Below are 15,522 nucleotides of genomic sequence, written 5' to 3' on the forward strand. Positions count from 1 at the left end.
ATTTTATTTTATTTTATTTTGTTTTATATTTCTTTTTAGGACCACACCCTTGGCATATGGAAGTTCCCAGGCTAGAGGTCAAATCAGAGCTACAGCCGCCAGCCTACTCCACAGCCACAGCAACACCAGATCTGAGCCACATCTGCAACCTACACCACAGCTCATGGCAGTGCCAGATCCTTAACCCACTGAACCAGGCCAGGGATCGAACCCGCCTCCTCATGAATACTAGTTGGATTCATTTCAGCTGAGCCATGACAGAAACTCCAGGGTATTTCTCTTTTTTTTTTTTAAATTAATTTATTGATTTATTTTTGTTAAAGTATAGTTGACTTAAAATGTTCAGTTAGTTTCAGGTGTACAACACAGTGGTTGAACGTTTTTATGGATTATGCTCCATTTAAAGTTATTGTACAGTATTGGCCATATTTCCTGGGCTGTACTATGTATCCTCATATCTCTTTGATCTTATACATAGTGTTCATGAATTGAAAGAATCAATATTCTTAAAATGTCTGTACTACCCCAAGCAGTCGACAGGGTCAATGCGATCCCTATTAAGATACCTGTGACATTTTTCACAAAACTTGAACAGATAATCCTAAAATTTTTTTTTTTTTTTTGTCTTTTGTCTTTTGTCTTTTGTTGTTGTTGTTGTTGTTGTTGTTGTTGCTATTTCTTGGGCCGCTCCCGCGGCATATGGAGGTTCCCAGGCTAGGGGTTGAATCGGAGCTGTAGCCACCGGCCCGCGCCAGAGCCACAGCAATGCGGGATCCGAGCCGCATCTGCAACCTACACCACAGCCCACGGCAACGCCGGATCGTTAACCCACTGAGCAAGGGCAGGGACCGAACCCGCAACCTCATGGTTCCTAGTCGGATTCGTTAACCACTGCGCCACGACGGGAACTCCAGATAATCCTAAAATTTGTGTGGAAACTTAAAAGACTGAATAGCCAAAGCAATCTTGAGAAAGAACAAAGCCAGAGTTATCAAGCTTCTGGATTTCAAACTGTCCGCCCATACTGTAGTAATCAAAACAGCATGGTACTGGTGCAGAAACAGAGTAGAGAATGGAACAGAATGGGACAGAATAGAGACCAGAAATAAACCCACCCACCTATGGTCAGTTAATCTGTGACTAAGGAGACAAAAATGGGGAAAAGAGAGTCTCTTCACTCAGTGGTGCTGAGAAAGTTGGACAATATCGCTTTCAATTCAGATACTTCCCCCCAAAATGTGGGGAAGTTTGGAATAAAAGTATGGAGAGAAAAAATATGAAGACCCAAATGTAGTACAACATAGAGAAATGAAAGTGTGAAGGATGAAAAGAAGAGGAAAAATTTCCTAGAGAAAGCCAGACAGAGGAAAGCTGTAAATGTTGAGGAAAAGTCTTACTCTTGAGCTTCCTAGCAGCCAGGGCAAAGAGGCAGACATGGGTATTACAGAGATGGTGCATTTAGAAGAAATCATCTTTGTATAGAAATAGTGATTGGAACAACCTAACTCATAACTTCGAGAACTATTTGTTTTCATCCAGAGCAGTAGATACATGTTAAAAGTAAATGTTCAGAAACAGAATAGATACTATTACCATGTACTTAAAAGCTTTTATAAAGGTACTCATATAATTTGTGTGCAAGTTTGTTTAGATTATTTACTAAATATTTCACTATTTTCAATGTTTTACAAACCACATTGATGTGTTAAACATGAAACCTCTGACCTTCCTTTAATGCTCTTTGAGGTTTCAAACTATGTTACATATTGTAGTTGAAATAAACCCCACTCAAATTAACATAGTATTGAGTGTGCTTTTTCAACCTATATGTGCCAGATTCTCCTCTGCCCACCCCCTCGTTTAGAATTATAACCCTGGAGGAATTAAATAGATAGTAATTTCTGAATATATGTATTTTTTCTTTTGTGTTATAAGGAATTACAGAAAGATATGCAAGGAAGTGCCCAGGCTTTGGCAGAAATAGTGAAAAACACAGAGAATTTCTTGAAAGAGTGTGGCGAAAAGCTGTCCCAAGAAGATAAGGCTCTGATCGAACAGAAACTTAATGAAGCGAAGATAAAGTGTGAGCAGCTCAATTTAAAGGCAGAACAGTCGAGAAAAGAGCTGGATAAAGTTGTGACGACAGCAATCAAGGAAGAAACAGAAAAGGTCCTTATTGAGATACGTGGTACCCTTTGCCCTTGGCTTTGTTCAGAATGGTGACCGTAATGGCACTTTGGTATTTTAAGTGGTATCAGGTGGTCTTAAGTCATGATTCTCACCAGAAACTAGAATTCTGGGTTTTCATGTATGAAATGACCAAATACTGCAGACTTTGAAGAGTTGGCTTTTTTGAACTTAAGAAGTTTTTTTAATTGAGATATAGTTCATGTACAATATTATATAAATTTCAGGTGTGCAGCCTAGTGATTCACAACTTTAAAGGTTATATTCCATTTATAGTTATTGTTAAATACTGGCTGTCTTCCCTGGACTATGCAATATATCCTTGTAGCTTATTTTATGCTTAATAGTTTTTACGCTTTGTTGAATTTTTTAAAAAAAAATTTAAATGCTGTTTTGAGACTTCCTATTTGGGAAATGTGTGAGGTCTCATCATTTATAATTAAAATTTTGCAATGTATTTTTAAGAACAATGAAAACTTCGAAGTAACGACCTGTTGTAAGGCTTCATTTCAGTGTGTTCAGTTTCCCCATGTGGGTCTGGTTTCAGTTTCCCTGCTGAAATTTTAAATGATCTACATATTTGCTTTTGGAATGTCTTCAAACGAATGGCTCAGTCCACACTCATGAATACCTGTTGTGGACCTTTCTGCCCAGGTTGCAGCCGTGAAGCAGCTGGAAGAGAGCAAAACCAAAATAGAAAACCTTTTGGACTGGTTGTCAAATGTTGACAGAGACTCAGGAAGGGCAGAGATGGAACAGAAACAGGTCATTGAGCAAAACGGGACTCATTTTCAAGAGGATGATGGCAAGTCAGTGATGGGAGAAGAGGATGAGGTTAATGGGAACCTGTTGGATACGGACGTTGATGGGCAGGTTGGGGCCCCGGAGGAGAACCTGAACCAGCAGTACCAGAGGATGAAGGTATGTTGTTTTAGACACACCGTCTTGTTAAATTCACTCTTTGGGTCTGTCAAGATGAGACGAACTTAGCACGTGAGTTATCTCTTCCAACCTCAGGGGCCCTTGAGCGTAAAGTCCTTTTTCTTTTCTTTTCTTTTCTTTTTTGTTTTTTTGTTTTTTTGCCTATTTCTGAGCTGCTTCCTCCAGCACATGGAGGTTCCCAGGGTAGGGGTCTAATCAGAGCTGTAGCCACCGGCCTACGCCAGAGCCACAGCAATGCGGGATCCAAGCCGCGTCTGCAACCTACACCACAGCTCACGGCAATGCCGGATCCTTAACCCACTGAGCAAGGCCAGGGATCGAACCCGCAACCTCATGGTTCCTAGTCGGATTCGTTAACCACTGAGCCATGGCAGGAACCCCCCATAAAGTCCTTTTTCTAGGCTCGTCATTATGTCAGTGTAAGTTAGGTGTGAATCCTAAGCAAGTCAGAGACGACGGGAAACAGATGAGATGTGGCGTTCTTCTCCATGAAGCAGAGAGGTAAGGAATTAACAGAGGAGCAGTAACAGCCAGCGTTTGTAGATCAGCGCAGGTGGGGCAGGCACTCTTCAAGCTCATTAGGTGCCCCCGCTGCTCTGTAAGATGAGAATATGATCATTCTGATGATGGTGAGAGTATCAGGTATAATCTTCTCATCTTACAGATGAGGAAACTGTAACTTAGGAAAGTAAGGTACCTTGCTGAGGTTACACACCTAGTAAGGGGTGGAGTTGGGGATTCAAATTCAAAGTAGGCCATGAGCTCCGTCTGGCTGCTCAACTCCAGTCCGTGTTTGTAGACTGGCTTGCTGTGCCCTCCTGAGTTCATGCACGTTCTGTCTGAGCCTCAGCTCATGGGGACAGTGAAGGCTCTTGTTGAGAAGAGGGGTGAAAATCCAGGACATGGAGGAAATTAAAGCTGCTGCTTATGTACCTGATGGAGCCAAGGGAACATTTGAAAATATTTTCATTTTTATTTTTGGCTGCACCCAGAGCATGCAGAAGTTCCCCGGCCAGGGATCAAAGCAGTGACAACACCAAATCCTTAACCACTAGGCCACCAGGGAGCTCCTGAAAAGCCGTTTTGGAAGTCACACAGTGAATCGTTTTATTTCCGTGCTGGGCTTTTGTGGGCAGATGTCTAGGCTTTAGGGACCTTTGCAGTTTTGTCGTCTGCCTCTGAGTTTTTGTCTTTGGAGTGTTTGGAATAGAATTCTTTTTGTGAAGCTCTTATTATAGGAAGTTTAACATGAACCAGTGGGAGAGGGGGGATATTCATTATAGCACATTTCAAGGGGCTATTCCAGAATCTTACTGCAGTTGTCTCTAAAAAATGACAAATCCAATGAATTCTTAAAGGAACCTTATGAATCAGTTGCAAAGGCATCAGGAAAGATTAGTGACTTGACCAAGGAGAAATCCCAGGGTGGACTCAGACATACGGGTGCCCCACAGGAAACCCTTGGTTTTGTTTTTTAAAGTATTTTTTGGCCACACCCACGGAATGCTAAAGTTCCCAGGCCAGGAGTCGAACCCATATCACAGCAGTGACAACACCGGATCCATAACTTCTGGGCCACCAGGGAACCCTTGTCTTTAGCCACAGCATGCCATTTGCCTTCTGACCTTTTTGCTACCAAGAATTTGGAACTCTGAAAGTGTGTCAGCCCCTCCTGTGCTCCTGGCAGCATGGGGAGGCAGCCTGGAGGCACGGAAGCCGTCAGGGTTCTGGACTAAGCTCTCTGCTTGCGCTCTATGTCCGGGGCCAAGTGCTTGTGTGCGGTTATCTGGGTATGTCCCAGAGAAGATAGGGAGCCTTCCAATCAGCCCCCTGTGCCCTCGGGAAGTTCCCTGGTCGGAGGGAAGGGCTGGGCTCCCAGACTGGGTGTGTGGGAATCAGCTATGGGCCTGCGGGTCCTTGGTGGGCAGCCCCACAGCCTCATGACCTGGGCTCTGCTCTCCCGCAGGCCCAGCACGAGGAGCTGGCGGCCCAGCACCAGGCCGTCCTCCTGGCCACCCAGGCGGCCCAGGCCTTGCTGGACAAGCAGGGCCACCACCTGTCCCCGGAGGAGCGGGAGAAGCTGCAGCGGAAGGCCAAGGAGCTGCAGGCGCATTACCAGACGGCCCTGGCCGAGTCGGAGAGGAGGGTGCGCCTGACCCGCTCCCTGCAGGAGGAGCTGGAGAAGTTCGAGGCCGACTGTGGCGAGTTTGAGCTCTGGCTGCAGCAGTCGGAGCAAGAGCTCGTGAACCTGGAGGCCGGGGCCGACGACCTCGCAGGCCTGAGGGCCAAACTCAAGAGGCAGAGGAGCTTCTCGGAAGACGTCATCTCGCACAAAGGGGACCTGAGGTACATCACCATCTCGGGAAGCAGGGTGCTGGAAGCGGCCAAGTCTTGCAGTCGGAGAGAGGGCGGCGGCCGGGCTGAGCCCATGGACACCTCTGCCACCCACAGGGAGGTGCAGGCCCGGCTGGACCGCGCCACCGACCGCTTCCGGTCCCTCTACACGAAGGTAATTCCACTCTTGACTTTCCGAGGGACCATGAATCTGTGCCTGTACTTCCCACTCTGTCCTCTTAACTTTGCCTATTTAGTTTTGTGGAAGTTCCCAGGCCAGGGGTGGAACCCATGCCACACCTACGACCAAGCCAGATCCTTAACCTGGTGCAGCACCAGGGAACTCCCTGTAATCTTAACTTTTGTTTTGAAAGTGGAAGCAAGAAATCTAAAAACCAAAGCAGGGACAATGAGGTATTTTCATCCTGCTTTGCTTGGTTTTATTCATCTGCTTTGCTGCTACAAAGTGGGTCTAGAGATGAGGAACATAAATTTATTTATTTAGTTCATTCAGAGTGATTTCCAGGCAGCTTCGTCAAACTCTCTAAGACCCAATTAAAAAATATGTATTGGAGTATAGTTGACTTACAATGTTGTGTTAGTTTCAGGTATATAGCAAAAGTCAATCAGTTATCTCTCTCTATATATCCATTCTTTTTCCCCATATAGGTTATTACACAACATCGAGTAGATTTCCCTGTGCTGTACAGCAGGTCCTTGTTAGTTATCTGTTTTGTATAAAGTAGTGTGTACATGTTAATACCATCCTCCTATTTTATCCCTCCCCTCGCTGTTTCCCCTTTGGTAACCATAAATTTGGTTTTGAAATCTGAGTTTGTTCCTGTGCTTTTGTAGCTTTTTTTTTTTTGGTCTTTTTAGGGCCGCACCTGTGGCATATGGGAGTTCCCAGGCTAGAGGTTGAATCAGAGCCACAGCAATGCCAGTTCCAGCTGAGTCTGCAGTCCACACCACAGCTCATGGCAACGCCGGATCCTTAACCCACTGAGCAAAGTCAGGGATTGAACCCGAATCCTCACAGAGACATCAGCTCCTTAACACGCTGAGCCACAACGGGAACTCCTTCACTTCCTCTGGTCCAGATTGTCTGCCCTCCTTGTGTTCATCCGCCTTGGGCAGCACATAGAAATGATTTATAAAGTACCTGAAAGCCCTTCCATCCAGGGCACGTGCATACCTGGTGTGTGAACTCCGCGGGGACGATTGACACGTAACTCTTCACTGCAGTTCACACTCGGCCCCTGTGCTTGTGTTTTTGAATTGGCGTAAACCTAGACCGTCTCTGCCTTTGGTGGTGCCTCTGACCCGTTGGGGGATGCCTCTCCCTGTAAAGGAGACCCTTTAAAGGAGAAGCCTTGTGCTTCTCCTGGACTCTGGTTGGAGTCTGGTGTTTGGAGGTTGCAGGATTATATGGAAAAGTAGTGGGTTTTAATCCCCACCCTCCTCCCTTCTGCTTTTTAGTGCAACGTTCTGGGGAATAACCTCAAAGATCTGGTGGATAAATACCAGCACTATGAGGATGCTTCGTGCGGCCTCCTTTCTGGGCTCCAGGCCTACGAGGCCTCAGCCAGCAGACACCTCTCCGAGCCCATTGCCGTGGACCCTGAAAACCTGCAGAGGCAGCTGGAAGAGACCAAGGTGAGAGGAAGAGAGAGACTCACCCCCAGGAGCCCGCTGAAACCCCCACGGGAAGGGAGCGAGGGAGCCCACCGTGTGTCTCCATCTGGGGGCAGTACCACCCCCGTCTCCCCCATCCCTTGGGTTTCTCTTTATTTTATTCTTTTAGGGCTGCACCCAAGGCATCTGGAGTTTCCCAGGCCAAAGGTCAAATTGAAGCTACCACTGCTGGCCTACGCCACAGCCATAGCAACACCGGATCCTTAACCCACTGGGCGAGGCCAGGGATCAGACCCGCATCCTCATGGGTACTTGTCGGGTTCTTAACCTGCTGAGCCACAACGGGAACTCCTGGTTTCTTTCTGGTGAGAGTGTTTCTTCACCTTGGTTGGTGCAGCTGGTTTGACGCCACCGTGACTTCGTCACCCGCCCCTCCTCCGCAGACAAGGCCCAGGCCAGTCTGGGCCACTTAGGATCCTGATAGTTATTTGTTCATTGTCTTCTCCTCCTTTAGCACCGAGTGCCAGAGGGCAGGTGTTTGGTCTGTTTAGTCCCCTGCTGTGACCCCAGTCCATTGAACCGTCCCCGGGGCCCTGTGGGTCCTCAGTGAACGTTTGTATGAACAGGGGGACAGAGGGGGTGTCACGCTCCCTGTGATTCCTGTTGACTCGCCCCTGATTCACAGAGGTTCGTGTCTCGGTTATTCCCCAGCTCCCTGCTTGGAGAAGCCGCCTGCCCTTTTGAAAAGCAGGCTTGGTGTGGGAATTGTGTCTCAGCCACACCCATGGTGGCACAGTGTCCAGCCCATTGCTTGCATTTCAAGTCTATGTTAAAATCCTGATGTAAAGGGAGAGAATTTTTGAAATACTTTATCCTGCTCCCATATGACCAGTAAGTCTGAGCTGGAAAGTACCATTTCTCAAATCTGTTCTGTGCTTTTGGCAGGTGGGTAGCAACAAATTGTGGTGCCCAGGGCAGAGGGTAAACACTGCATTACCAGTGCAACCACTGCCTTTCAGAATGTGGTTGCATGTGGCAGGTACAGAGTCAGAAATCACCGCTGTGCTGTTAACAGGGGAAGCAGGTACCCTTCTGACTTCACTGTTAGGTTTTGCTTGAGGCCAGTGCCTTGCAGCTGGAAGGAAGCTAAGTCCTGGTGGGGGTGAAACATGGCAGGTTAAGGCCAGGCAGAGAGAAGGGGGTAAGCACAGGCTAAGGGGAGGGAGGAGGGCCTGGGGTGGCCGGAGAGGGCGCTGTCATTCTGGCTGCAGTTCCCCCAGCCCTGCTCCAGGCACCGGGGGGATGTCCTGGGCCAGGTCAGCCTCCACATCGTGCAGCCTCCCAGGGGTTGCCTCCTCCCTTCAGGATACATTTCTAGTCCTGGGCACTTTTCTCACAAGCCCAAGAACAGATTTGTGCTAATTAAGATTTCAGTCCCCACTAGATGCCTTGTCCAAGGACAGTGTGTGTTAGAAGAGATGTCGTTACGTTAAAGCCATTATTTTATTTGTTTCTTTCTGCTTTTCAGGGTCACACCTTCAACATATGGAAGTTCCCAGGCTAGAGGTCAGAGCGGCAGCTGCCGGCCTACACCACAGCCACAGCAACACAGGATCCAAGCCGAGTCTGTAACCTATACCTCAGCTCACAGGTAACCCACTGAGTGAGGCCACAATTGAACCCACATCCTCACAGGCTCTATATCAGGTTCTTAACTCACTGAGCCGCAATATGAACTCCCAAGGCCATTATTTTAATAGGAAATTGAAGGAGCTTAAACTATTAAGATTGCTTATATTACACTGAATTAGGAAGTTACGTATTTTCAGCATAGGAAAGCATATAAAACAGAAATAGCACGTTAGATCTGTATTAGAAAATGGATTACATCCTGTGTAAAAGGAATTTAAAGAACCTCAAAATGAGGAGTTCCTGCTGTGGCGCAGTGGGCTAAAGGATGCAGCATTGCCGCAGCTGCAGTGTAGGTCACAGCTGCAGCTTGGATTCAGTCCCTGGCCTGGGAACTTCCATATGCTGAGGGTGTGACCTTAAAAAAAAAAGTAAAGAAAAAACAGAACACTGAAATGAATACTATAGCTTTATAATGAGATCGAAGCACAGATTAATTATAAAACCAGAAGACCTTCTTGTGCCACGGAAGAGGGCTTCTCTCGTCCTAAGGCACCCAGAGAAATAGAAAATCGAGCAGCATCTCAAAGGAGAATGCATCTCAATTAAGCCACAGCATAATTTTAGAAATTGAACATGTGATTAACGTTGTTCTGGCACTTGGGCGTGTTTCCTTCACAGACGATCTCAGCAGGTAGCAGGGATACAGTTTCTTCAGGATTGATTAGTCACCATGGCTTTCATTTTATTAACCACATCTTACAGTTATTTTTCTTGTAACAATAGTACAAACACCTAAGATTGCCTCAAAACCATCTTTTCTCCATTTGCCATACTGTATACACACACACACACACACACACACACACAGAGTGATAATACTTGCAGTCTCTTGTATGATAAATGTGATTTGGGACACTCCTTTGGTCCATTTGAACTCTTTTTGGCCAGTAACACATGGTTATTAATTTTATTACTCAAATAGCTGTGTCTGTATTGTCCGCCGTCTGGGCTAGAACGTGGTAGAATCTTCAAAATCTGCTTCCAGGGAAACCAGTGGACAAAACAATATTTTAACTCCATCTGAGGCCCAGAAAGGCAGGATCCCAGGACCGGCTGGAGGCCTGGGTTTGGAGCCGGGCACAGGGCCAGGTCACGGTGACAGCACGGACCCTCCATGCTCGCTTTGATCTCAGCCGGGGGTGATGTGTGTCAGGAAACTTTTATGAGCTGGACGCGCGCCCACAGCTTCATGAATTTCAGCCTTTTCTGGTCCAGGCCGGAGACCAAGGTCATAATTGTCAGCATTCCCTGTCACAGATGTTCCTTTCATGTCTCAGTTTCATTGAAATTCGTTAAAAATAATAGATGGCGCCCATTTGAATACTTTAATAGGCAGTTTTGTTCCAAATGGTATTGTAAGCCACTGCTCGAGCTAAATCGAAACCTGGTTACGTATTAGGCACTAAAAATTATTGACTCACTTGAACATAATTACGAAGAGAGGCATCGATGTTTTGAAGAGGTGAGGAAGAGACGCTCTTGGTAAAATCCATCTCTAAGTCTTAGACGGGTCACCGCTGGTACTGGATGTTTTTAATCAAACCATGATCACTTTTACATAAATATATTCATTTGGAGACAGTTTTGGGCCAGGCCCACTGTTAGATTTTGTAAAGACACAAAGAGGTCAGGACCCCACGTCTGCCCTTGGGAAACTTGCGTTCTGAAAAATTTTTTTTAGGAGGTGCCTTTAATTTCATTTCCTGATAACTGTGTGATGTAAATAAGTTGTCTGTGTGGCTTAGGTAAATACAATTACAGGTTAAAGAAAAAGTTACAGGTAAAAATTAGAGGTCACGTTCCTATTATGAGGAATTTCTTACCCTTACTGTAACTAAACCTGAGGGAGAATGCCCCAAACCAGTGACTCTGATGCAGATTCTTTGGCCTCTTGGAAAAGCTCTAGGAGCTGGGATTCAGATCATAGATCCCATGCTGGTCATGGTTTTTTGGGCCTTTGGACAAATTTGCAGCTGCCTGTATCTATCATCGTAGAGTCTTGGGTATGAGAATTCAGTGAGAAGATGTTTGCCACTGGCTTTAGGCATTTTTGTTGCTGTTGGTATTGTTTAAGGCTGAAATAGAGGGGGACCTTTAAAAATCTTACACCTCATATCTTTACCTAGTTACTTAATTACTCACTTACTTCTGCCAGAAATTTGTATCAAGGCCTGGTGTGCACAGCCCTCGGCCAGGCAGTAATAGCAGAAGCCCTGAATGGTATCAATTCCTCGTTCTCAAGGAGGTTCCACTTTGAGAAAAGAGACACATCAGGGCAGTGTTCTTCTTCAGAGGCCGTCTGTGGGGTCTTCTGGGGGCTGAACTTCCAACTAGGGGTGAGGAGAGTCAGGGAGGGCTTCCCAGCTGAATGTTAAAAGTGAGAACCAAACTCAGGGTTACCCTGCCAAGGTCGGTGTGTGCAGACACAATGGCCTTGGGTCTGCCTTGAGCAAGTTGCTAAGGGAGCACTGAGTCATGGGATATTTCTGGAATAAGATGGGGGAGGAAGAGGAGGTTGAAGAGAATTAAAGGATAGATGTCTTTGGACCGTTGGCAGCAGGCTCCAGCATCCCCTTTATCACAAAGCAGTAGGAAGCTATGAAGGATTTTAAAGAGGGGAGTGTGGTGTGTGTCTTCCATAAAACACAGCAGGCGGCCATATCGGGAGAGACTGGAGGCAGGGCACATGGTTAGGATGTGTTTGCCAGTTAACCAGAGATACCCTGCAGTGATTCAGAGACCCAGGGCAAAAGCCCAATTTAAAGTGTTTAGCAGGTGAATTTTTTGGCTTGCTGGTTGGTTTGCATGTGGACAGGAGGGGGAGAGGCTCAGCTATTACCTGGGAGATGGTGCAGCCCCAGGAGGACGAACAGGTGCACAGAAGAGCAGGCTGAGCTCAAGTCACACATGGACAGACAGGTGTGCAGAAGAGGATGCTGAGCTCTGGTCACACATGGACAGACAGATGTGCAGAAGAGGATGCTGAGCTCAGATCACACATGGATGGACAGGTGTGCAGAAGAAGATGTTGGGTTCAGGTCATACACGGAGGGACAGATGCACAGAGAAGGATGCTGGGCTCAGGTCACACATGGATGGGCAGGTGTGCAGAAGAGGATGCTGGGCTCAGGTCACACATGGAAACATTCAGGAAGCAGCTGGAAACCAGGGCCCATGCTGGAGCTGAGTCCATCCACCATGGACATGTGGGAATTTGAACCTGAAATCGAGCATGAGGCTAGAGGTCATGCATCTCCAGTGAAATGACAGCCAAGCACTGCCCAGTGCTGGGCAGCCTGCATGGACTGAGGTGTTGGCAATGCATGGCCAGACTCCAGAGGATGGCTTCCTGGTTCCCTTATCCTTTCTGAAACAGCTGCCTCTGCTACCCTTTCCCCTTTCTCTCTTCCTTTAAGCTCTGGGGACAGACTCACCCATTTCCATCTCCCTGACCACATTTGTCCTGTCTCTTCTGCTTTCCTCGTCACTTACACGTAATTGCCCCCATGGTTCTGTGTGGCCTCCACCCCGGCACCTCTGTCCCTCCTCTGCCGTCTCCTCCTGGACCTTGACCGTGGTGCTTTCTGTCCCTTCCAGCCTGCACTCTGAGCTGCCTCCACTTCCAGCTTTGCTGTTCTTTCAGCAAATGGGAAACATGAGGGTTCTTCCTGAAAGCACTTTGAAGTTATAAATTCCCAACAGACTCTCCTCTGCCCCTAAACTGCCCCACTTCTGTTTAACGAGTACCATTCATTTCCCAGGCCCCACACTTTGAGTCCTCCTGCCGTCTTATCTCCTTTTGCCCTTTGTGGCTGCCAGCTCAGGCTGAGATGCCCACAGTAAACAGGGGTGAACAGTCCAGCATCTGAAATGAAACATGCACTAAGCGGAATCAGTAGCAGAATAACTGAGGCAAAAGAATGGATCAGTGAGCCAGAAGACAGAATGGTGGAGATCACTGCCTCCAAACAGAATCAAGGAAGAGGAATGAAAAGAAATGAGGACAGTCTCAGCGACCTCTGGGACAACATTAAACACACCAACATTCACATTATAGGGGTGCCAGAAGGAGGAGAGAGAGAAGAGGGGCCTGAGAAAACAGCACTACTGCGGGAAAGGAAACATTCAAGTCCAGGAAGCACAGAGTCCCGTATGGGATAAATCCAAGGAGGAGCACGCCAAGCCGCATACTAATCCGGCCGTGGTGCCCAGTACATCGTTCTGTGATGATGGAAGGGCCCACAGTCTGCTCTGACCAACGTGGGACCACTGGTCACTCCTGGCTGCTTAGCACTGGACACATGGCTGCTGCAGGGGAGGAGCTGAGTGTTTGGTTTTGACCTCACTTCGTATAAATTTGCAAGCTCGTGTAGTTGGTGGCAACCCCGTTGAACAGCACAGTTTTAGATGATCAGCCACCAAGCCCTCTGGACTCTTCTCAACCCTGTAACCCATTCTCCTTTCCCAGCTCAGCAGGCCTTTCACACTTTCCTGCTGCTGAAGTTGCCCTGAGCAGGTTTCTCTGCTTCCTTTTTTTCCCTGTTCAATGTCCCCCGCACAGCGTTACCGTTGAGCCTTCCCATAAGACAGCCGTGAGCAGCTCCCCAATGGCGGGAGAAAACGTCCACCCCTAACCTGACGCTGAGGCCTTTGCACTCCTGTGACTCTTCCTTACTCACCACACACACCAGCCCCAATGTTTGGTCCATGTCTGTGTTCCTTCTGTTTGTTCTTTCTCCCCTCCTCTTCTACAGCCCAAGTCCAGCTTCCCCAGGGCCACCCCCCGGAGGCAGCCCCATCTCCCACCTCTAGTTACACCCCCCGCCCCCGAACCTTTTCTTCTCGTCTTTGGCACTTACCACTTCTTGCCTTAGACAAGAAGATCCCTATGGGAAAGCTTTGTGTCTGCTTGATTTTTGTATTCTCACAAAACGTAGCAAGATTTTTTTGAAGTGATTAGCTGTTGAGTAACTTTTGTTGTATCAATGGAAATAAGTGTGACTCAGCATCGACTCATGATGTTTGCATTCCTGGTTTTCACTTGCCTGTTTTCTGGGGGTAGCGAGGTTTTGTGCAGAGCCTAGAAGTGGGATTGAGGGGGACTCAGGCTAAGGGTAGAGGTTGCAGGACCAGGAATGAGGCCAGTTACTATGAACACATGCTGAGGGGCTGTTCCAGGACTGAAATGAATGATCCTGACCCGCTGACGGTCTTGCTCATGTCACCTTCTAACTGGCCTTGTTCTAAGAATTCTGGAGTGAGTTTCTACTGATGACGCGGTCTTCCGTCCGGTCTGACTTGATCTTACTTGAGTCCATATTGGAAGTCTGTAATCGAGTCCTGCTGAGTGTAATTGAGGTGTTCGCTTCCCCAGGTTCTGCAAGGACAGATATCAAGTCAGCAGGTTGCTGTGGAGAAACTGAAGAAGACGGCCGAAGTGCTTCTGGACGCCAGGGGGTCTTTGCTTCCAGCCAAGAATGACATTCAGAAAACACTGGGTAAGTGCTCATTTCCTTGGCTTCCGGCCTCACAGGGACTTTGTAAATGAAGTTCTCGTAATAGATACGGAGGCACCTCTCACTCTGTGTCACTGAAGAAGGCCCCGCTCCTCAGCAGGTGTATTTGGGTCTTGGGAGCAGTGGCTGGCCTGGGTGGTTCAAAAAGAATATGCCTTAAAGTTTTTAATTATTTTATTATTTCTAATGTATGTATAATATCAATATATAAATATAGTTATAATATAAATGTAAATACAGAATGTAAAGTTGTGTATAAAATAATGATTTCATGGTTATTTAGAAAATATAGCAAAAAAAATCCCTTTCTTTGTGTGATAGTCACAGAAAGTGGGACCTCACAAGCTTCTGCTGGTTGGTGGGATTGGGCTGAGTTAGACCAGAGCAGACCCTTGGCGGGATCTGTCTGCCAGAGGTGGGAGCATGGGCTTGAGAGGTGGGGGTTCCACTCTTCTTGGCTTTCTCTTCTAGGGTCTCTTCTCAGCCTCCCACATTCCTCAGTGTCACTCGAAACTCTGTCCAGTCACAGCGATGCTTTTGTCTCCCATGGGATGGGGGGTTTCTTGGGAGAAGAGCTGTTGTGTGTGACCTTTGTATCTCCTCACAGTCTTGATTGATTGATTGATTTTTAATCTTATGGCCACACCCACAGCATATGGAAGTTCCCAGGCAAGGGACTGAATCTGAGCCTCAGTGGTGACCTACGCTGCAGCCCAGCAACGCCAGATCCTTTAACCCATTGCACTGGGCCAGGGATGGAACTCAAGCCACTGCAGGGATTCCTAACCCACCGCACCATGGCGGGAACTCCTCACAGTCTTGAAACTGAATGCCCAGTGGATTATCCATCAATGTGGCTGTTGTACTTTTTGTTTCGACTTTGCTGCTTTTTTCTACATGTAATGTGGGGTTTGAGGTTATTAAATACTTCTCTGGATGAGATGAAAACCTCAATAGAGCATATGGTTAACATACGTTTCAAGCCAAAAGAGCTTGCCTTAAAGTCTGAGTGGAAATTTTAGACAACGTGTAGTTGTGGCCGAGTGGTTAAGACAATGGACTAGAAGTTTTAGACAAAAGGATGAAACTGCCCTTCTAAAACCACTCTGTAGAAGAGAAATCTTTTTTTCATTCTTACATTTAGAATCTTTAGATCATGTGCCCGTGAAGTTATTTTCAGCAAGTGTATTTAGATACTCAGAGGTACACTCTGCTT

At 47.1% G+C, this 15,522-nt stretch overlaps 1 protein-coding gene across 49 annotated transcripts in view; it reads left to right on the forward strand.

Annotated features, from left to right (window-relative positions):
• The window catches only part of DST (dystonin), a 488,220-nt gene that overhangs the window by 350,317 nt on the left and 122,381 nt on the right, over positions 1-15,522 (forward strand). For all 49 annotated transcript variants that reach the window (XM_084967821.1, XM_021098569.2, XM_084967788.1 and 46 more), the window contains 5 exons: positions 1,936-2,169; positions 2,842-3,108; positions 5,096-5,638; positions 6,943-7,119; positions 14,165-14,288. In XM_084967821.1, coding sequence (XP_084823947.1) covers positions 1,936-2,169; positions 2,842-3,108; positions 5,096-5,638; positions 6,943-7,119; positions 14,165-14,288 — 1,345 coding nt within the window. The remainder of the gene's footprint in view (positions 1-1,935; positions 2,170-2,841; positions 3,109-5,095; positions 5,639-6,942; positions 7,120-14,164; positions 14,289-15,522) is intronic.

The sequence above is a fragment of the Sus scrofa genome, chromosome 7, assembly GCF_054392235.1.
Source record: "Sus scrofa isolate SSC_HxYL_T2T_F1_AM1 chromosome 7, Sscrofa_HxYL_maternal_Yorkshire_Landrace_v2.0, whole genome shotgun sequence".
In the NCBI taxonomy this organism is placed as follows: Eukaryota; Metazoa; Chordata; class Mammalia; order Artiodactyla; family Suidae; genus Sus; species Sus scrofa.